The 23,362-nt window shown below is 49.8% G+C and overlaps 1 protein-coding gene across 4 annotated transcripts in view; it reads right to left on the reverse strand.

The window, feature by feature from the left end:
- The window catches only part of LOC140395345 (baculoviral IAP repeat-containing protein 7-like), a 94,039-nt gene that overhangs the window by 63,494 nt on the left and 7,183 nt on the right, over positions 1 to 23,362 (reverse strand). For all 4 annotated transcript variants that reach the window (XR_011936163.1, XR_011936162.1, XM_072482985.1 and 1 more), the window contains exon 2: positions 16,867 to 16,966. Coding sequence is in view for 2 of the 4 variants with exons in the window: in XM_072482985.1 (XP_072339086.1) it covers positions 16,867 to 16,966 (100 nt within the window). In the remaining 2 variants the exon portion in view is untranslated. The remainder of the gene's footprint in view (positions 1 to 16,866; positions 16,967 to 23,362) is intronic.

Here is a 23,362-nt window from a genome sequence, read left to right on the forward strand (position 1 = left end):
GGAGAGAATTCTTCGAGACAGGATCTACTCCCATTTGGAAGCAAATGGACGTATTAGTGAGAGGCAGCACGGTTTTGTGAAGGGGAGGTCGTGTCTCACTAACTTGATAGAGTTTTTCGAGGAGGTCACAAAGATGATTGATGCAGGTAGGGTAGTGGATGTTGTCTATATGGACTTCAGTAATGCCTTTGACAACGTCCCTCATGGTAGACTAGTACAAAAGGTGAAGTCACACGGGATCAGGGGTGAGCTGGCAAGGTGGATACAGAACTGGCTAGGTCATAGAAGGCAGAGAGTAGCAATGGAAGGATGCTTTTCTAATTGGAGGGCTGTGACTAGTGGTATTCCGCAGGGATCAGTGCTGGGACCTTTGCTGTTTGTAGTATATATGAATGATTTGGAGGAAAATGTAACTGGTCGGATTAGTAAGTTTGCAGACAACACAAAGGTTGGTGGAATTGCGGATGGCGATGACGACTGTCAGAGGATACAGCAGGATTTAGATTGTTTGGAGATTTGGGTGGAGAGATGGCAGATGGAGTTTAATCCGGACAAATATGAGGTAATTCATTTTGGAAGGTCTAATGCAGGTAGGGAATATACAGTGAATGGCAGAACCCTCAAGAGTATTGAAAGTCAGAGAGACTTAGGTGTACAGGTCCACAGGTCACTGAAAGGGGCAACACAGGTGGAGACGGTAGTCAAGAAGGCATACGGCATGCTTGCCTTATTGGCCAGGGCATTGAGTATAAGAATTGGCAAGTCATGTTGCAGCTGTATAGAACCTTAGTTAGGCCACACTTGGAGTATAGTGTTCAATTCTGGTCGCCACACTACCAGAAGGATGTGGAGGCTTTAGAGAGGGTGCAGAAGAGATTTACCAGAATGTTGCCTGGTATGGAGGGCATTAGCTATGAGGAGTGGTTGAATAAACTTGGTTTGTTCTCACTGGAACGACGGAGGTTGAGGAGCGACCTGATAGAGGTCTACAAAATTATGAGGGGCATAGACAGAGTGGATAGTCAGAGGCTTTTCCCCAGGGTAGAGGGGTCAATTACTCGGGGGCATAGGTTTAAGGTGCGAGGGGCAAGGTTTAGAGTAGATGTACAAGGCAAGTTTTTATTTTTATTTTTTTTATACAGAGTGTAGTGGGTGCCTGGAATTCGCTACCGGAGGAGGTGGTGGAAGCAGGGACGATAGTGACATTTATGGGGCATCTTGACAAATACATGAATAGGATGGGAATACAGGGATACGGACCCAGGAAGTGTAGAAGATTGTAGTTTAGTCGGGCAGCATGGTCGTCTCGGGCTTGGAGGGCCTGTTCCTGTGCTGTACTTTTCTTTGTTCTTTGTTCTTGGCACGAGGGGCCATAGCTTTAAATTGAGGGGAGATAGATATAAGACAGATGTCAGAGGTAGGTTCTTTACTCAGAGAGTAGTAAGGGCGTGGAATGCCCTGCCTGCAACAGTAGTGGACTCGCCAACACTGAGGGCATTCAAATGGTCATTGGATAGACAGATGGACGATAAGGGAATAGTGTAGATGGGCTTTAGAGTGGTTTCACAGGTCGGCGCAACACCGAGGGCCGAAGGGCCTGTACTGCGTTGTAATGTTCTGTCTCTAGAATGAACACGTTTTGAGAAAGATCCCAATGACCTGGGGAATCGATTGAATTATTTCTCACTGACCTATATCAACTAGGATACAGGGCACTGAAGGACAAGCTAATCTGTGATTGTACAGTGCGGACATTCGAGATGATAAAATCTCCAACTATCTGCAGGTCAAAGAGGATGTTACTTTAAGGTCCAGTGTGTGAGGCAGGCTGAATTTAGAGAATTTACCTGGGCTATAATCCAACATGTCTCCAAGGCTTCACATGGGTCTGTTGATCGGGCTGAAGAAAATTATTGGACAAGAATTTGACAAAATGACAGCAAATTTAATTATGCTCAATGTTCTTAATGTGTAAATTGCCAGCTCATGGCACGTGTTAGGAAATAGAGCTGGATTAAACATTTGATATTTGTATTTGTGAACATTAGGAATAAGGTATGAGTTTAAGTTTAAGCTTAATTTGTGTTTCTGTACTTGTGCGCTAAGAAGGAGTTAAAACATTGGTTAGCTTCATGTTAAACAAAGCTGCCTGAAAGTCTGTGAGTTTTGGTTTTACTTTAAACTGTGCCTGCATTGCAATTAAGGGTTTACAATGTAGAAGCAATTATAAAATTTAAAAAGCTAAGCTGTTGTTAAGCAACAAAGAGCCACACTGAAGAGTAGAAGCATTTGGGTTCAGTTGGAACCAGGTATCTGAGAAGGAAGCATTTCTCACAGAAACTGCCAAGAGAGGCAGGACAATGGAGTAAGGGGAAGAAAGCAATTCCCAGAAGTTAAAGAAAAGATAGTTCTAGAAACCAGGGAATGAAAAGTGAAACCCCAAGAAGAATGAAGTCAAAGAGACAAATTACTGGAATATTAACAAGGTACTGTTCATTGAAGTAAAGAAAGCAGGAAGAGACTGCCACCTAAAAGGCCGAGGTGCAAGGTGCAGGCCTGGTGAACTTGGTTCACGATAAGCCAGATATCTGAAGTAATCATAAGGTTGGTGCCTTTAGTGCAGCCTATGAATCAGTAGTGATCTCTTTGCGTATCTGGATACCTGAGAGATTATGTGGAAGCTTGAATGCACCTGGCAATCCTGGGCAGAGGACTATTGAAAGGAGAGAGTGAAATCCTGGATGTGGATCCTTGGTGAAGGCTTCTGAGAGAGAGCTTTGCGTGATGGATTTCAAAGTGTGTTCTTCAAGAGTGGAGTTTGGAAACACTCATGGTGAAAGCCAGAGTTCCAGTGAGACCTGTTAGCAAACAGTGCGACAAGCATCTGGGGGGTTTGATGAGAAATCCACAGACATTGTTTTGGGTGGCATCTCTCAATTGGTCTCAGAGTATGGTGTGTCTGACCACATTTTGCCTATCTATAGGATCCCTACAGTGCAGAAGGAGGCCATTCAGCCCATCAACTCTGAACCCACCCTCTGAAAGAACACCATACCTAGGCCCACTCCTCCGCTCTAGCCCTGTAACCTCACCTAACTGCAGCTAACCTGTACATCTTTTGGACACTGGAGGGGCAATTTATCATGTCCAATCCACCTGCCCATCTGCCCATTTTTGGACTGTGGGAGGATTCCGAAGCACCGGAGGAAACCCATGGCAGACATGGGGAGAACGTACAAACTCCACAGTCACCTAAGGCTAGAATTGAACCCAGGTCTCTGGCACTGTGAGGGTTTCCCTGTGGTGTGGAGTGGCTTCAATAGGAATTCCCATTGACAGCGGTGGGAGCAGAGAATTCCTGCTGCCAGCGAACGGTGCGTTCGCTCTCGCCGCCGAGAAACACAGTTGGGAGGCCAGAGTATCCCACAAACGGTCACAGTCTCGGGATAAGGGGCTGATCATTTAGGACTGAGATTGGAAATCTTTGGAATTCTCTACCACAGAGGGTTGTGGTGCTTCATCGTTGAATATATTTCAGGTTGGGATAAGTTTCTCATTCCCATTCTCCTGCCTTCTCCCCGTAACCCCTGATTCCCTTATTAATCAAGAACCTATCTATCTCTGTCTTAAAGACGCTCAGTGGCTTGGCCTCCACAGCCTTCTGCGGCAATTGGTTCCACAGATCCACCACCCTCTGGCTGAAGAAACTCCTCCTCATCTCAGTTTTAAAGTATCACCCCTTCAGTCTGAGATTGTGCCCTTGGGTTCTAGTCTCTCCATCTCGTGGAAACATCCTCACCATGTCCACTCGATATAGGCCTCTCAATATTCTGGAAGTCAACCCCTAGCCAAGCTGTTCCATTACAGCTACAACACTGGCATCTCCCTGGCAAAGTGCTAAATTGCCCAGGTGTGTCCTGTACACAAGCAGGACAAATCCAACCCAGGCAATTACCGCCATATCAGTCTACTCTCCATCATCAGCAAAGTGATGGAAGGAGAGATCAACAGTGCTATCAAGCGGCACTTACTCAGCAATAACCTGCTCACGGACGCTCAGTTTGGGTTCCGCCAGGATTACTCAGCTCCTGACCTCATTGCAGCCTTGGTTCAAACATGAACCAAGTTGCATGCCAGAGGAAAGGGTAGGGCCCATTAACGACCATGGGGAAATCTGTAGGTGGAGCCAGAGGACATTGGTTGGGTGTTGAACGAATATTTCACATCTGTCTTCACTCAAGAGAATGAATGAGTAGATATGAACTTGGGGAGAGATATTGTGAGGTTCTTGAGCAAATTGCCATAGGGAGAGGCAAGGGGGTATTGGTGGGCTTAAAAGTAAACAAATCTGCAGATCTGGATGAATTGTGCCCAAGGCTGCTGTGGGAGGTGGGGGGGAAGACTGCCAGGGCTCTGACCCAAATTTTTAATTCTTCTCTGCCCATGAGGGAGGTGCCAGAGGACTGGAGATCCGCGAATGTGGTCCCACTATTTAAGAAAGGTTGTAGAGACAATTCAGGGAACTACAGGCCAGTGAGTCTCACGTCAGTGGTTGGGAAACTACTGAAGAAGATTCTGAAGAAGAGAATCTATTTCCACTTGGAGAGGCAAGGTTTGATCATGGATAGTCAGCATGGCTTTATCAGAGGGATGTCATGACTAACAAATTTGTTTGCATTTTTTGAGCATGTGACCAGGTGTGTCAATGAGGGTAGTGCAGTTGATGTAGTTTACATGGATTTTAGCAAAACCTTTGACAAGGTCCCACATGGGTGACTTATTAAGAAGGCAAATGCACATGGGATAAAGGGTAACTTGATAATGTGGATTCAAAATTAGCTTAGCTGTAGGAGACAGAGGATGATGACAGACGGCTGCTTTAGTGACTGGGAGCCAGTCACCAGTGGCGTACCACGGGGATCCGTGCTGGGCCCCCTATTGTTTGTCATTTATATAAATGCATAAATTATTATGTGGTGGGTAGGATCAGTAAGTTTACGGATGACACATCAGCCGAATGGTTAACAGTGAGGTCGAGTGTCTTGGGTTACAGGAAGATATAGACAGGATGGTCAAATGGGCAGATAAGTGGCAGATGGAATTTAACCCTGAAAAGTGTGAGGTAATACACTTTGGAAGCAGTAATTACACAAGGAAGTATACCATGAAAGGTCTGACACTGGGAAGTTCTGAAGAGCAAAGGACCTTGGCGTGTTTGGCCATAGATCTCTGAAGGCAGAAGGGCAGGTGAGGTCACAGCTGGAGTACTGTGTGCAATTCTGGTCGCCACATTATAGGAAGGATGGAATTGCGCTGGAGGGGTGCAGAGAAGATTCACCAGAATGTTGCCTGGGATGGAACATTTAAGTTATGAAGAGAGTTTGGATTGGGTTGTTTTCTCTGGAGCAGAGAAGACTGAGGGGTGACCTGATTGAGGTGTACAAGATTATGAGGGGCACGGACAGGATGGATGGGGAGCAGCTGTTCCCCTTAGTTGAAGGGTCAGTCACGAGGGAACAGGAGTTCAAAGTGAGGATTGGGAGATTTAGGGGGATTTGAGAAAAAACGTTTTTACCTAGAAAGTGCTGACAGTCTGGAATGCATTGCCTGGGAGGGTGGTAGAGGATGGATGCCTCACATCCTTTAAAAAGTACCTGGATGAGTACTTGGCACTTCATAACATTCAAGGCAATGGCTCAGTGCTGGCAAATGTGATTGGGTGGGCAGGTCAGGGCCTTTCATGCGTCGGTGCAGACTCAATGGACCGAAGGACCTCTTCTGCACTGCAGTATTCTGTGATTCTATGAGAGTGATTGTCCTTGACATCAAGGCAGCATTTGACATAGTATGGAATCAACGAGCCCTAGCTAAACTGGAGTCAATGGGAATCAGGAGAAACTCTCGGCTGGTTGGAGTCATACCTGACACAAAGGAAGATGGTTGTGATGGTTGGAGGTCAATTATCTCAACTCCAGGACATCACTGTAGGTGTTCCTCAGGGCCATTGCCTGGCACTACCCTGAGGAACACCTGCAGTGATGTCCTGGATTAACCAGTGTCCCAGGTCTAACCACCTTCAGCTGCTTCATCAATGACCTCCCTTCCATCATAATGTCAGAAGAAGGGATGTTTGCGAATGACTGCACAATGTTCAGCACCATTCACGACTCCTCAGATAATGAAGCAGTCCATGTCCAAATGCAGCAAGACCTGGACAATATTCAGCCTTGGTCTGACAAGTGGCAAGTTACATTCACGCCACACAAGTGCCAGGCAATGACCATCTCCGAGGAGAGAGGATCTAGCCATCGCCCCTTGACATTCAATGGCATTAGCATTGCTGAATCCCCCACAATCAACATCCTGGGGGTTACCATTGATCAGAAGCTGAACTGGACTAGCTATATTAATACGGTGGCTACAAGAGCATGTCAAAGTCTAGGAAACCTACGGCAAGTAACTCACCTCCTGACACCCCCCAAAGCCAGTCCACCATCTACAAGGCACAAGTCAGCTGTGTAATGGAATACTCACCACTTGCTTGGACCGAAGAATGAAGAAAGATGGGTGACGGTGAGGGGGGCTGGGAGGAAGCAGTCAGTACAGGGATCCCCTGCGGTCGTTCCCCTTAGTAACAAGTATACCGCTTTGGATACTGGTGGGGGGGCGGACATACCAGGGGTAAGCCACGGGGTACAGGTCTCTGGCACAGGGTCTGCCCCTGTTGCTCAGAAGGGATGGGGGGGGGGGGGGGAGGAGGAGTAAAGCATTAGTCATTGGGGACTCCCATAGTTAGGGGGACAGATAGGAGATTCTGTGGGAGCGAGAGAGACTCGCGGTTGGTGTGTTGCCTCACAGGTGCCAGGGTCCTTGATGTCGCGGATCGTGTTTTTGGGATCCTTAAGGGGGAGGGGGAGCAACCCCAAGTCGTGGTCCACGACATAGGTAGGAAAAGGGATGGTTATGTAAGGCAGGTATTCAGGGAGCTAGGGTGGAATATTAGAGCTAGAACAAACAGTTATTATCTTTGGGTTGCTACCGTGCCACGTGCTAGCGAGACGAGGAATAGGGAGAGAGAACAGTTGAACACATGGCTACAGGGGTGGTGCAGGAGGGAGGGATTCAGATACCTGGATAATTGGGGCTCATTCTGGGGTAGGTGGGACCTCTACAAACGGGATGGTCTACACCTGAACCAGAGGCGTACGAATATCCTGGGGGGGGGAAATTTGCTAATGCTCTTCGGAGGGTTTAAACTAATTCAGCAGGGGGATGGGAACCTGAATTGTAGCTCCAGTGTACAGGAGGTTGACAGTAGTGAGGTCATGAGTAAGGTTTCAAGGTCGCAGGAGTGTACCGGCAGGCAGGAAGGTGGTTTGAAGTGTGTCTACTTCAACGCCAGGAGCATCCGGAATAAGATGGGTGAACTTGCGGCATGGGTTGGTACCTGGGGCTTCGATGTTGTGGCCATTTCAGAGACATGGGGCGGGATTCTCTACTCCCACGCCGAAGTGGCCGCGACGTTGTGAACGCCGTCGAGGTTCACGACGGCGCGGAACGGCCCCGGTCCCGACCGAGTCAGGCCCTGACAATGGGCCAGGATCGGGGCCGCGTCATCTACACGATCTACATCTACATCTTAAGATCTACATCTTACCTTGTCGCCCAGGTAAAAGCGGCGCCGCATAGATGACGCGCCCGGCGCCGCATAACGGGCGTCATCCGCGCATGCGCGGGTTGGCCGGCGCCAACCCGCGCATGCGTGGTTGCCGTCTTCTCTAAGTCCGCCCTGCAAGAAGATGGGGGACGGATCTTGCGGGGCCGCGGAAGGAATGAGGTCCTCCTTCAGAGAGGACGGTCCGACTATCGGTGGGCACCGATCGCGGGCCACCCCACATTCCAGGTAAAGCCCGGTGCAGGATCCCCCCTCGCCCCCCCACAGGCCGCCCCCCCAGCGTTCACGCACCGCCCACGACTACTCTTCTGTTTAAGAAGGGTACCAAGGATAATCCCGGGAACTACAGGCCGGTGAGCCTTACTTCAGTGGTAGGGAAATTACTGGAGAGAATTCTTCGAGACAGGATCTACTCCCATTTGGAAGCAAATGGACGTATTAGTGAGAGGCAGCACGGTTTTGTGAAGGGGAGGTCGTGTCTCACTAACTTGATAGAGTTTTTCGAGGAGGTCACAAAGATGATTGATGCAGGTAGGGTAGTGGATGTTGTCTATATGGACTTCAGTAATGCCTTTGACAACGTCCCTCATGGTAGACTAGTACAAAAGGTGAAGTCACACGGGATCAGGGGTGAGCTGGCAAGGTGGATACAGAACTGGCTAGGTCATAGAAGGCAGAGAGTAGCAATGGAAGGATGCTTTTCTAATTGGAGGGCTGTGACTAGTGGTATTCCGCAGGGATCAGTGCTGGGACCTTTGCTGTTTGTAGTATATATGAATGATTTGGAGGAAAATGTAACTGGTCGGATTAGTAAGTTTGCAGACAACACAAAGGTTGGTGGAATTGCGGATGGCGATGACGACTGTCAGAGGATACAGCAGGATTTAGATTGTTTGGAGATTTGGGTGGAGAGATGGCAGATGGAGTTTAATCCGGACAAATATGAGGTAATGCATTTTGGAAGGTCTAATGCAGGTAGGGAATATACAGTAAATGGTAGAACCCTCAAGAGTATTGAAAGTCAAAGAGATCTAGGAGTACAGGTCCACAGGTCATTGAAAGGGGCAACACAGGTGGAGAAGGTAGTCAAGAAGGCATACGGCATGCTTGCCTTCATTGGCCGGGGCATTGAGTATAAGAATTGGCAAGTCATGTTGCAGCTGTATAGAACCTTAGTTAGGCCACACTTGGAGTATAGTGTTCAATTCTGGTCGCCACACTACCAGAAGGATGTGGAGGCTTTAGAGAGGGTGCAGAAGAGATTTACCAGAATGTTGCCTGGTATGGAGGGCATTAGCTATGAGGAGCGATTGAATAAACTCGGTTTGTTCTCACTGGAACGAAGGAGGTTGAGGGGAGACCTGATAGAGGTATACAAAATTATGAGGGGCATAGACAGAGTGGATAGTCAGAGGCTTTTCTCCAGGGTAGAGGGGTCAATTACTAGGGGGCATAGGTTTAAGGTGAGAGGGGCAAGGTTTAGAGTAGATGTACGAGGCAAGTTTTTTACGCAGAGGGTAGTGGGTGCCTGGAACTCGCTACCGGAGGAGGTAGTGGAAGCAGGGACGATAGGGACATTTAAGGGGCATCTTGACAAGTATATGAATAGGATGGGAATAGAAGGATACGGACCCAGGAAGTGTAGAAGATTGTAGTTTAGTCGGGCAGCATGGTCGGCACGGGCTTGGAGGGCCGAAGGGCCTGTTCCTGTGCTGTACATTTCTTTGTTCTTTGGTTCCTTGTTTGACTGCAGCGACCAGGTGTGGACGCCGCCGGGGGGAACCCGCCGTTTTGGCCTGGCCGCTCGGCCCATCCAGGCCTCAGAATAGCGGGGGTGCCGGAGAATCGCCATTTTCGGTGTCTCCGGCGATTCTCCGGCCTGCGAAACTCGACCGGGCCGTTCCCGCTGCTTGGGAGAATCGCAGGAGGGCGTCGGACCGTCATCCCCGGAAATGTTGACGGCCCAGGCGATTCTCCCAACCGGCGTGGGAGTGGAGAATCGCGCCCATGGATAGAGCAGGGACAGAAATGGTTGTTGCAGGTTCCGGGGTTTAGGTGTTTCAGTAAGCTCAGGGAAGGTGGTAAAAGAGGGGAGGTGTGGCATTGTTAGTCAAGGACAGTATTAGGGTGGCAGATAGGATGTTTGATGAGGACTTGTCTACTGAGGTAGTATCGGCTGAGGTTAGAAACAGGAAAGGAGGTAACCCTGTTAGAAGTTTTCTATAGGCCTCTGAAAAGTTCCAGAGATGTAGAGGAAAGGATTGCAAAGATGATTCTGGATAGGAGCGAAAGTCACAGGGTAGTTGCTATTGGGGGACTTTAACTTTCCAAATATTGACTGGAAAGGCTAAAGTTAGAGTACTTTAGATGGGTCAGTTTTTGTCCAATGTGTGCAGAAGGGTTTCCTGACACAGGATGTAGATAGGCCAACAAGAGGCGAGGCCACATTGGATTTGGTACTGGGTAATGAACCAGGCCAGGTGTTAGATTTGGAGGTAGGTGAGCACTTTGGTGATAGTGACCACAATTCTGTTACGCTTACTTTAGTGATAGAAAGGGCAAGAGCTATAGCTGGGGAAAGACAATTATGATGCGATTAGGCAAGACTTAGGATGCATAGGATGGTGAAGGAAACTGCAGGGGATGGGCACAATTGAAATGTGGAGCTTGTTCAAGGAACAGCTACTGCGTGTCCTTGATAAGTATGTACCTGTCAGGCAAGGAGGGAGTGGTCGAGCAAGGGAACTGTGGTTTACTAAAGTAGTTGAATCACTTGTCAAGAGGAAGAAGGAGGCTTATGTAAAGATGAGACATGAAGGTTCAGTTAAGGCGCTTGAGAGTTACAAGTTAGCCAGGAAGGACCTAAAGAGAGAGCTTAGAAGAGCCAAGAGGGGACATGAGAAGTCCTTGGCAGGAAGGATCAAGAAAAATCCTAAAGCTTTCTATAGGTATGTCAGGAATAAAAGAATGACTAGGATAAGTGTAGGGCCAGTTGTGCCCTATAAGTTGTGCGTGGAGTCAGAGGAGATAGGAGAGGCGCTAAATGAATATTTTTCATCAGTATTCACACAGGAAAAAGACAATGTTGTCGAGGAGAATACTGAGATACAGGCTACTAGACTTGACGGGATTGAGGTTCATAAGGAGGAGGTGTTAGCAATTCTGGAAAGTGTGAAAATAGATAAGTCCCCTGGGTCAGATGGGATTTATCCTAGGATTCTCTGGGAAGCTAGGGAAGAGATTGCAGAGCCTTTGGCTTTGATCTTTATGTCATCATTGTCTACAGGAATAGTGCCAGAAGACTGGAGGATAGCAAATGTTGTCCCCTTGTTCAAGAAGGGGAGTAGAGCCAGCCCCGGTAACAATAGACCAGTGAGTCTTACTTCTGTTGTGGACAAAGTCTTGGAAAGCATTATAAGAGATAGGATTTATAATCATCTAGAAAAGAAAAATTTGATTAGGGATAGTCAACACGGTTTTGTGAAGGGTAGCTCGTGCCTCACAAACCTTATTGAGTTCTTTGAGAAGGTGACCAAACAGGTGGACGAGGGTAAAGCCGTTGATGTGGTGTATATGGATTTCAGTAAAGCATTTGATAAAGTTCCCCACGGTAGGCTATTGCAGAAAATACGGAGGCATGGGATTGAGGGTGATTTAGCGGTTTGGATAAGAAATTGGCTAGCTGTAAGAAGACAGAGGGTGGTGGTTGATGGGAAATGTTCAGCCTGGAGTTCAGTTACTAGTGGTGTACCACAAGGATCTGTTTTGGGGCCACTGCTGTTTGTTATTTTTATAAATGACCTGGAGGAGGGCGTAGAAGGATGGGTGAGTAAATTTGCGGATGGCACTAAAGTCGGTGGAGTTGTGGACAGCGCGGAAGGATGTTGCAGGTTACAGAAGGACATAGATAAGCTGCAGGGCTCAGCTGAGAAGTGGCAAATGGAGTTTAATGCAGAAAAGTGAGAGGTGATTCATTTTGGAAGGAGTAACAGGAATACAAAGTACTGGGCTAATGGTAAGATTCTTGGCAGTGTGGATGAGCAGAGAGATCTCGGTGTCCATGTACATAGATCCCTGAAAGTTGCCACCCAGGTTGATAGGGTTGTTAAGAAGGCATACGATGTGTTAGCTTTTATTAGCAGAGGGACTGATTTTTGGAGCCATGAGGTCATGTTGAAGCTGTAGAAAACTCTGGTGCGGCCGCATTTGGAGTATTGCGTGCAGTTCTGGTCGCCGCATTATAGGAAGGATGTGGAAGCATTGGAAAGGGTGCAGGATTTACCAGGATGTTGCCTGGTATGGAGGGAAGATCTAATGAGGAAAGGCCGAGGGACTTGAGTCTGTTTTCGTTAGAGAGAAGGTTAAGAGTGACTTAATAGAGGCATACAAGATGATCAGAGGATTAGATAGGGTGGACAGTGAGAGCCTTTTTCCTCTGATGGTGATGGCTAGCATGAGGGGATATAGCTTTACATTGAGGAGAGATAGATATAGGACAGATGTCAGAGGTAGGTTCTTTACTCAGAGAGTAGTAAGGGTGTGGAATGCCCTGCCTGCAACAGTAGTGGACTCGCCAACATTAAGGGCATTTAAATGGTCATTGGATAAACATATGGATGATAATGGAATAATGTAAATGGGCTTTAGATTGGTTTCACAGGTCGGCGCAACATCGAGGGCCGAAGGGCCTGTACTGCGCTGTAATGTTCTATTGTTCAGTGCAGCTCCAACAACACTCAAGAAGCTCCGCACAGGTGGCACGGGATTGGAGAGGGGCTCTGTAAGTATAACATTAATGGTCTCGTGAGGAGGGTGAAAGCGGATCTGACAAGGTGGGATGGTCTCCCTCTGTTGCTGGCAGGTCAGGTACAGGCAATTAAAAAGAACGTGTTGCGGCGATTCTTGTTTATTTTTCAGTGCCTGCCGATCTTCCTGCCAAAGGCATTTTTCAAGGAGGTTGAAAGGATGATTACCTTGTTTATATGGATTAGGAAGGTGCAATTGCAGAGAAAACGGCAGTCAAGGGGGCTGGGTCTTCTGAATTTATTATATTAATATTGGGCGACGAACACAGAGAAGGTGAGGAGCTGTGTTAGAGGGGGGGACTCCCAGTGGGTTAGAATGGAGGAGAGTCTGTGTAGTCGGTTGGGGCTGAAAGCGTTGGCAACCCCTGGGAAATATTCAGGAAGTTCGGTGGTAGTAGCGACGTTGAAAATCTGGAGGCAGTTGTGCCAGCACTTTAGGCTGGGGCGGGGTCAAGGGAAATGCCGATTTGGGGGAAATCACAGATTTGAACCAGGGAAGTGGGATGGTAGTTTTTCGGAGATGGAAGTCAGGGTATTAAAGAATTTGTTTCTAGGGGGCCGGTTTTCGGGATTGAAGGAGCAGGCCACGAAATATGGGTTGGGGCAGGGGGAAATGTTTAGGTATATGCAGGTCCGAGATTTCGCTCAGAAGGACACACATAGCTTTCCGGTGGCGCCTTTGGAAGTGGTGCTGACGACAGGGGGAATGCAGAAGGGGATGGTGTCGGCGATTTATGGGGTGATTCTGGGAGAAGAGAAGGCACCGCTGGAGGGGATTAAGGCAAACTGGGAGGAAGAGTTGGAGAGGGCATGGAGGAGGGGTTGTGGTGTGAGGTGCTCGGGAGGGTGATGCCTCAACTTTGTGCGCAAGGTTGGGGCTAATACAGCTGAATGTGGTGTATAGGGCGTACCTCACAAAGGCGAGGATAAGCCGACTCTTTGAGAGGGTGGAGGATATTTGTGAACGTTGCGGGGGGGGGGGGGGGGGAAGGGGGGGGGGGGCGCAAACCACGTTCATATGTTTTCGTCCTGTCCAAAGCTAGAGGGGTATTGGAGGGATGTGTTCAGGGTGATTTAAAAGGTGGTACATGTGAGGCTTGAGCCGGGTCCTCTGGAGGACATAGTTGGGGTATCGGATTGGTCAGGGTTGGAAGCTGGTGCGGAGGCAGATGTTTTAGCCTTCGCCTCGCTGAACGCCCGGAGGCGGATCCTGTTGGGATGGAGGTCAGTTTCTGGCGTGGCGGAGGGGGATCTGTTGGAGTTTTTAATACTCGAGAAGGTGAAGTTTGAGTTGAGAGGAAGGATAGAAGGGTTCTACAGTTCATGGACTTCGTTTATTATGCACTTTTGAGTGCTTAATAATTGGATGACATCGAACATTGGGGGGATTGGACTGTGTATGTTATTGATGACTATGTATGGATGGATGGTGGATTCCTAAATCCTTTTCTTTGATGTTTCAAAATGTTGAGGGTTGTTTGCAAGGTTGGTGGGAGGGAGGCATTGTTGGCCAGGGGATTGACATTGGGCTGGATTCTCTGCCGACACAATGCTACATTTTGCCGGCAGCCCGGGGGTTTCCCGACGGTGTGGGGCTGCCCGACAATGAGAAACCCCATTGACCGGCCGGCGTAACGGAACATCCCGCTGGCAGGATGAAACAGAAATGTGGTGCAGCGGGGCGGAGAATCCAGCCCATTGTATTTGGAACTGTTGATTGTTTGTTGGTGGGTGTAAATTTGGATGAAAATGTGAAAAAGGAGAATAAAAATATTTTTTTAAAAAGAAGCTCCACACCATCTGGGAGAAAGCAGCGCACTTGATTGCTCCCCCTTCTGCAAACATTCAAACCCTCCACCACCTTCAAACAGTGACAGCCATTTAAACCATCTGCAAGATGGACTGCAGTAACTCACCAAGGTTCCTTAGACAGCACCTTCTAAATCCACGACCACTACTGACGAATGTGATATAAAATAGTTACTTTAGAGATATTAGTTAATGTAATGTAGAAATAAGCCACTTTGATTCTGGCAGATAGAGACAAAGGGATTTGAGACCGCATGGAAAAAGCAGGAAGAGGTGTGTCTATGAGAGTGATGCTGAATTGATAGGGGCCAGAGAAAGGGATTGGAAGTGAGCCAATCAGAATAGATCAAACAAGTCAGGAGGGACATAGGATGACCTATGGGTGTCGAGTATGTGAAACTTGATACCATTTGAATTGATTTGCAGAGATCCCTTTGTCTCTTTGTTCATTCGCTTTCTGGGATGTAGGAGACTGGATGTCTCTTATGTTTCTGTGAAATTAATCAAGCTTGCAAGCTGAATAAAATAACTTCTTTTTACGTGCGAATCCATCTCGATTTTTATTGAGGCCAGACTGACGGAGAAAGAAATTTGGGAATCAACACTACGATCTAGAAGGACAGGAGCAGCAGATACCTGGGAACCCCATCACCTGGACCTTCCCCTCCAAGTCACTCACCACCCTCACCACCATCCTTCACTGTCGCTGGGGCCACCCTCACCACCATCCTTCACTGTCGCTGGAGCCACCCTCACCACCATCCTTCACTGTCGCTGGGGCCACCCTCCCCACCATCCTTCACTGTCGCTGGGGCCACCCTCACCACCATCCTTCACTGTCGCTGGGGCCACCCTCCCCACCATCCTTCACTGTCGCTGGAGCCACCCTCACCACCATCCTTCACTGTCGCTGGGGCCACCCTCACCACCATCCTTCACTGTCGCTGGGGCCACCCTCACCACCATCCTTCACTGTCGCTGGGGCCACCCTCACCACCATCCTTCACTGTCGCTGGGGCCACCCTCCCCACCATCCTTCACTGTCGCTGGGGCCACCCTCACCACCATCCTTCACTGTCGCTGGGGCCACCCTCACCACCATCCTTCACTGTCGCTGGGGCCACCCTCACCACCATCCTTCACTGTCGCTGGGGCCACCCTCCCACCATCCTTCACTGTCGCTGGGGCCACCCTCCCCACCATCCTTCACTGTCGCTGGGGCCACCCTCACCACCATCCTTCACTGTCGCTGGGGCCACCCTCACCACCATCCTTCACTGTCGCTGGGGCCACCCTCACCACCATCCTTCACTGTCGCTGGGGCCACCCTCACCACCATCCTTCACTGTCGCTGGGGCCACCCTCCCCACCATCCTTCACTGTCGCTGGGGCCACCCTCCCCACCATCCTTCACTGTCGCTGGGGCCACCCTCCCCACCATCCTTCACTGTCGCTGGGGCCACCCTCACCACCATCCTTCACTGTCGCTGGGGCCACCCTCACCACCATCCTTCACTGTCGCTGGGGCCACCCTCCCCACCATCCTTCACTGTCGCTGGGGCCACCCTCCCCACCATCCTTCACTGTCGCTGGGGCCACCCTCACCACCATCCTTCACTGTCGCTGGGGCCACCCTCACCACCATCCTTCACTGTCGTTGGGGCAACATTCTGGAACATCCTCCCTAACACCACTGTGGGTGTACTTACACCTCAAGGACTGCAGTGGTTCAAGAAGGCAACTCACCACCACCTTCTGAAGGGCAACCAGGGATGGCAATAAATGCTGGCCTAACCAGCGACGCCTACATCCCGTAAATGAATTTTAAAAATGAGATCACTCCTCATCCTTCTAAACTCCATCGAGTACAGGCCTAGAGTCCTCAACTGCTCCTTATATGACAGGCCCTTCATTCCCGGGGCCCCTCCTCTGGACCCCCCCCCCCCCCCCCCCCACCCAGCACATCCTTCCTTAGATACGGGGCCCAAAACCTCTCACATATTCCAAATGGGTTCTGACCAGAGTCTTATACAGCCTCAGAAGTACATCCCTAGTCTTGTATTCTAGCCCTCTCAACACGAATGCTTACATTGCATTTGCCTTCTTAACTGTTGACTGAACCTGCACATTAACCTTAAGAGGATCCTGAACTAGGATTCCGAAGACCCTTTGTGCTTCTGATTTCCGAAGCCTTTCCCCATTTAGAAAATATTTCTTGCCTCTATTCTTCCTACCAAAGTGCAGAACCTCATACTTTTCTACATTGCATTCCATTTACCTCTTCTTTGCCCACCCTCCTAGCCTGTCCAAGTCCTGCATCCCCTCTGCTTCCTCAATACTACCTGTCCTTCTGCATATCTTTGCATCATCTGCAAACTTAACAACAATGCCCTTAGTTGCTTCTTCCAGACCGTTAATGTATATTGTAAATAGTTGTGGTCCCAGTCACACACATTCAAACACACTGCCACTCACACAACACAGGGTGACATGCGCACAGAAAGGCAGAAAACAGCTAACATGGAGTGTCACACTCAGATACAGAAACACACGTCTTAAGCTGTTGGTAGCCAGTACCGTGGAAACCATTTTGCGTGTTCCATCCATGGATCATCTCCCAACTCCCAGTTTCGGAGTTCCCCATCGCAATGAAAACATTTCACGTTGTCATGGTGACCTGTCAGGCAAGAAATGTGCAGAAAGTAATTTGGGTAATTCAATGAGAACGATCTCCAGAGAGACAGGCCATACCCGTTAACACTGCTGCTGATCTCCAGAGAAACAGCTCCACAGGATATACCCGCTAACACTGCGGCTGATCTCCAGAGAGACAGCTCTGCAGGCTATACCCGCTAACACTGCTGATGATCTCCAGAGAGACAGCTCCGCAGGATATACACGCTGACATAAGAACTAGGAGCAGGAGTAGGCCATCTGGCCCCTCGAGCCTGCTCCACCATTCAATGAGATCATGGCTGATCTTTTGTGGACTCAGCTCCACTTTCCGGCCCGAACACCATAACCCTTAATCCCTTTATTCTTCAAAAAACTATCTATCTTTATCTTAAAAACATTTAATGAAGGAGCCTCTACTGCTTCACTGGGCAAGGAATTCCATAGATTCACAACCCTTTGGGTGAAGAAGTTCCTCCTAAACTCAGTCCTAAATCTACTTCCCCTTATTTTGAGGCTATGCCCCCTAGTTCTGCTTTCACCCACCAGTAGAAACACTGCTGCTGCTGATCTCCAGAGAGACAGCCCCGCAGGCTATACCTGCTAACACTGCTGCTGATCTCCAGAGAGACAACACAGCAGGCTATACCCGCTAACACTGCTGCTAATCACCACAGAGACAGCGCCGCAGGCAATATCCGCTATCATTGCTGCTGCTAATCTCCAGAGAGACAGCTCCGCAGGCTATACCCGCTAACACTGCTGCTGCTGATCTCCAGAGAGACAGCTCCGCATGCTATACCCGCTAACACTGCAGCTGAACTCCAGAAATACAGCTCCGCAGGCTATATCGCTAACACTGCTGCTGCTGATCACCAGAGAGACAGCTCCGTGGGCTATACCAGCTAACACTGCTGCTGCTGATCTCCAGAGAGACAGCCCCGCAGGCTATACCTGCTAACACTGCTGCTGATCTCCAGAGAGACAGTTCTGCAGGCTATACCCGCTAACACTGCTGATGATCTCCAGAGAGACAGCTCCGCAGGCTATACCTGCTAACACTGCTGCTAATCACCACAGAGACAGCGCCGCAGGCAATATCCGCTAACACTGCTGCTGCTGATCTCCGGAGGGACAGTCCCGCAGACTAAAAAAGCTAACACTGCTGCTGCTGATCTCCAGAGCGACAGCTCCGCAGGCTATTTCGCTAACACTGCTGCTGCTGATCTCGAGAGACAGCTCTGCAGGCTATACCAGCTAACACTGCTGCTGATTTCCAGAGGGGCAGCTCCACAGGCTATGCCCGCTAACACTGCTGCTGCTGATCTCCGGAGGGACAGTCCCGCAGACTAAAAAAGCTAACACTGCTGCTGCTGATCTCCAGAGAGACAGCTCCAGAGGCTATACCCGCGAATACTGCTGCTGCTGATCTCCAGAGAGACAGCTCCACAGGCTATACCCACTGACACTGCTGCTTCTGATCTCCAGAGAGACAGCTCCACAGGCTATACCCGCTAACCCTGCTGCTTCTGATCCCCACAGAGACAGCTCCGCAGGCTATACCCACTGACACTGCTGCTGCTGATCTCGAGAGACAGCTCCGCAGGCTATACCAGCTAATGCTGCTGATATCCAGAGAGACAGCTCCGCAGGCTATACCCTCTAACACTGCTGCTGCTGATCTCCAGAGAGACAACTCCGCAGGCTATACCCTCTAACACTGCTGCTGCTGATCTCCAGAGAGACAGCTCCGCAGGCTATACCCGCTAAACCTGCTGCTGCTGATCTCCAGAGAGACAGCTCCGCAGGCTATACAATCTAACACTGCTGCTGCTGATCTCCAGAGAGACAGCTCCGCAGGCTATACCTGCTAACAATGCTGATGCTGATCTCCAGAGAGACAGCTCCGCATGTTTTACCCGCTAACACGGCTGCTGATCTCCAGAGAGACAGCTCCGCAGGCTATACCCGCTAACACTGCGGCTGATCACCACAGAGACAGCTCCGCAGGCTGTACCCGCTAACACGGCTGCTGATCTCCAGAGAGACAGCTCCGCAGGCTATACCCATTAACACTGCTGCTGATCACCAGAGAGACAGCTCCGCCAGCTATTACCAGTAAAACTGCTGCTGCTGATCTCCAAAGAGACAGCTCCTCAGGCGATACCCGCCGACACTGCTACTGCTGATCTCCGGAGGGACAGTCCCGCAGGCTAAAAAAGCTAACACTGCTGCTGCTGATCTCCAGAGAGACAGCTCCGCAGGCTATATCGCTAACACTGCTGCTGCTGATCTCGAGAGACAGCTCTGCAGGCTATACCAGCTAACACTGCTGCCGATTTCCAGAGGGGCAGCTCCACAGGCTATGCCCGCTAACACTGCTGCTGCTGATCTCCAGAGAGACAGCTCCAGAGGCTATACCCGCGAATACTGCTGCTGCTGATCTCCAAAGAGACAGCTCCACAGGCTATACCTGCTAACCCTGCTGCTTCTGATCCCCACAGAGACAGCTCCGCAGGCTATACCCACTGACACTGCTGCTGCTGATCTCGAGAGACAGCTCCGCAGGCTATACCAGCTAATGCTGCTGATATCCAGAGAGACAGCTCCGCAGGCTATACCCTCTAACACTGCTGCTGCTGATCTCCAGAGAGACAACTCCGCAGGCTATACCCTCTAACACTGCTGCTGCTGATCTCCAGAGAGACAGCTCCGCAGGCTATACCCGCTAAACCTGCTGCTGCTGATCTCCAGAGAGACAGCTCCGCAGGCTATACAATCTAACACTGCTGCTGCTGATCTCCAGAGAGACAGCTCCGCATGCTTTACCCGCTAACACAGCTGCTGATCTCCAGAGAGACAGCTCCGCAGGCTATACCCGCTAACACTGCGGCTGATCACCACAGAGACAGCTCCGCAGGCTGTACCCGCTAACACGGCTGCTGATCTCCAGAGAGACAGCTCCGCAGGCTATACCCATTAACACTGCTGCTGATCACCAGAGAGACAGCTCCGCCAGCTATTACCAGTAAAACTGCTGCTGCTGATCTCCAAAGAGACAGCTCCTCAGGCGATACCCGCCGACACTGCTGCTGCTGATCTCCAGAGAGACGGCTCCGCAGGCTATACCCTCTAACACTGCTGCTGCTGATCTCCAGAGAGACGGCTCCGCAGGCGATACCTGCTAACAATGCTAATGCTGATCTCCAGAGAGACAGCTCCGCAGGTTATACCCGCTAACACTGCTGCTGCTGATCTCCAGAGAGACGGCTCCGCAGGCGATACCTGCTAACAATGCTAATGCTGACCTCCAGAGAGACAGCTCCGCAGGTTATACCCGCTAACGCTGCTGCTGCTGATCTCCAGAGAGACAGCTCCGCAGGTTATACCCGCTAACACGGCTGCTGATCTCCAGAGAGACAGGTCAGCAGGCTATACCCGCTAACACTGCAGCTGCTGATCTCCAGAGAGACAGCTCTGCAGGCTATACCCGCTAACACTGCTGCTGCTGATCTCCAGAGAGACAGCTCCGCAGGCTACACCCACTAACACTGCGGTTGACCACCACAGAGACATCTCCGCAGGCTATACCCGCTAACACGGCTGCTGATCTCCAGAGAGACAGGTCAGCAGGCTATACCCGCTAACATTGTTGCTGCTGATCTGTAGAGAGACAGCTCCGCCGGCTATACCCGCTAACACTGCTGCTGATCTCCAGAGAGACAGCTCCGCAGGCTATACCCGCTAACACTGCTGCTGATCTCCAGGGATGTGGAGATGCCGGCGTTGGACTGGGGTGAGCACAGTAAGAAGTCTTACAACACCAGGTTAAAGTCCAACAGGTTTGATTCGATGTCACTAGCTTTCGGAGCGCTGCTCCTTCCTCGGGTGAAATAAGAAGTATGTTCCAGAAACATATATATAGACAGATTCAAAGATGCCAGTCAATGCTTGGAATGCGAGCATTAGCAGGTGATTAAATCTTTACAGATCCAGAGATGGGGTAACCCCAGGTTATCCGCACTCACACTCGTGTGTGGCCTCAACCGGGACGTGGGATTCATGTCGCATTACATTCATCCCCCACCATCTGGCCTGCAAAATCCTACCAACTGTCCTGGCTTGACACAATTCACACCTCTTTAACCCCATCTCTGGTTCTGTAAAAAATTTAATCACCTGCTAATGCTCGAATTCCAAGCATTGTCTGGCATCTTTGAATCTGTCTATATATGTGTTTCTGGAACAGACCTCTTCATTCACCTGAGGAAGGAGCAGCGCTCTGAAAGCTAGTGACATCGAAACAAACCTGTTGGACTTTAACCTGGTGTTGTAAGACTTCTTACAGATCTCCAGAGAGACAGCTCCGCAGGCTATACCTGCTAACATTGCTGCTGATCTCCAGAGAGACAGCTCAGCAGGCTATACCCGCTAACACTGCTGCTGATCTCCAGAGAGACAGCTCTGCAGGCTATACCCGCTAACACGGCTGCTGATCTCCAGAGAGACAGCTCCGCAGGCTATACCCTCTAACACTGCTGCTGCTGATCTCCAGAGAGACAGCTCCGCAGGCTATACCCATTAACACTGCTGCTGCTGATCTCCAGAGAGACAGCTCAGCAGGCTATACCCTTTAACACTGCTGCTGCTGATCTCCAGAGAGACAGCTTTGCAGGCTATACCCGGTAACACGGCTGCTGATCTCCAGAGAGACAGCTCCGCAGGCTATACCCTCTAACACTGCTGCTGCTGATCTCCAGAGAGACAGCTCCGCAGGTTATACCCGCTAACACTGCTGCTGCTGATCTCCAGAGACAGCTCTGCAGGCCATACCCGCAAACACGGCTGCTGATCTCCAGAGAGACAACTCTGCAGGCTATACCCGCTAACATTGCTGCTGATCTCGAGAGACAGCTCTGCAGGCTATACCCGCTAACACTGCTGCTGATCTCCAGAGAGACAGCTCAGCAGTCTATACCCTTTAACACTGCTGCTGATGATCTCCAGAGAGACAGCTCCGCAGGCTATACCCTCTAACACTGCTGCTGCTGATCTCCAGAGAGACAGCTCCGCAGGCGAGACCCGCTAACACTGCTGCTGATTTCCAGAGAGACAGCTCCGCAGGCTATACCCGCTAACATTGCTGCTGATCTCCAGAGATGTGGAGATGCCGGCGTTGGACTCGGGTGAGCACAGTAAGAAGTCTTACAACACCAGGTTAAAGTCCAACAGGTTTGTTTCGATGTCACTAGCTTTCAGAGCGCTGCTCCTTCCTCGGGTGAATGAAGAAGTATGTTCCAGGAACATATATATAGACAGATTCAAAGATGCCAGACAATGCTTGGAATGCGAGCATTAGCAGGTGATTAAATCTTTACAGATCTAGAGATGGGGTAACCACAGGTTACCCGCACTCGCACTCATGTGTGCGGCCTCAACCGGGACCTGGGATTCATGTCGCATTACATTAATCCCCCACCATCTCGCCTGCAAAATCCTACCAACTGTACTAGAACATAGAACATAGAACAATACAGCGCAGTACAGGCCCTTCGGCCCACGATGTTGCACCGAAACAAAAGCCATCTAACCTACACTATGCCATTATCATCCATATGTTTATTCAATAAACTTTTAAATGCCCTCAATGTTGGAGAGTTCACTACTGTAGCAGGTAGGGCATTCCACGACCTCACTACTCTTTGCGTAAAGAACCTACCTCTGACCTCTGTCCTATATCTATTACCCCTCAGTTTAAAGCTATGTCCCCTCGTGCCAGCCATTTCCATCCGCGGGAGAAGGCTCTCACTGTCCACCCTATCCAGCCCCCTGATCATTTTGTATGCCTCTATTAAGTCTCCTCTTAACCTTCTTCTCTCCAACGAAAACAACCTCAAGTCCATCAGCCTTTCCTCACAAGATTTTCCCTCCATACCAGGCAACATCCTGGTAAAGCTCCTCTGCACCCGCTCCAAAGCCTCCACGTCCTTCCTATAATGCGGTGACCAGAACTGTACGCAATACTCCAAATGCGGCCGTACCAGAGTTCTGTACAGCTGCAACATGACCTCCCGACTCCGGAACTCAATCCCTCTACCAATAAAGGCCAACACTCCATAGGCCTTCTTCACAACCCTATCAACCTGGGTGGCAACTTTCAGGGATCTATGTACATGGACACCTAGATCCCTCTGCTCATCCACACTTTCAAGAACTTTACCATTAGCCAAATATTCCGCATTCCTGTTATTCCTTCCAAAGTGAATCACCTCACACTTCTCTACATTAAACTCCATTTGCCACCTCTCAGCCCAGCTCTGCAGCTTATCTATATCCCTCTGTAACCTGCTGCATCCTTCCACACTATCGACAACACCACCGACTTTAGTATCATCTGCAA

Source organism: Scyliorhinus torazame, chromosome 18 (genome assembly GCF_047496885.1).
Source record: "Scyliorhinus torazame isolate Kashiwa2021f chromosome 18, sScyTor2.1, whole genome shotgun sequence".
Classification (NCBI taxonomy): domain Eukaryota; kingdom Metazoa; phylum Chordata; class Chondrichthyes; order Carcharhiniformes; family Scyliorhinidae; genus Scyliorhinus; species Scyliorhinus torazame.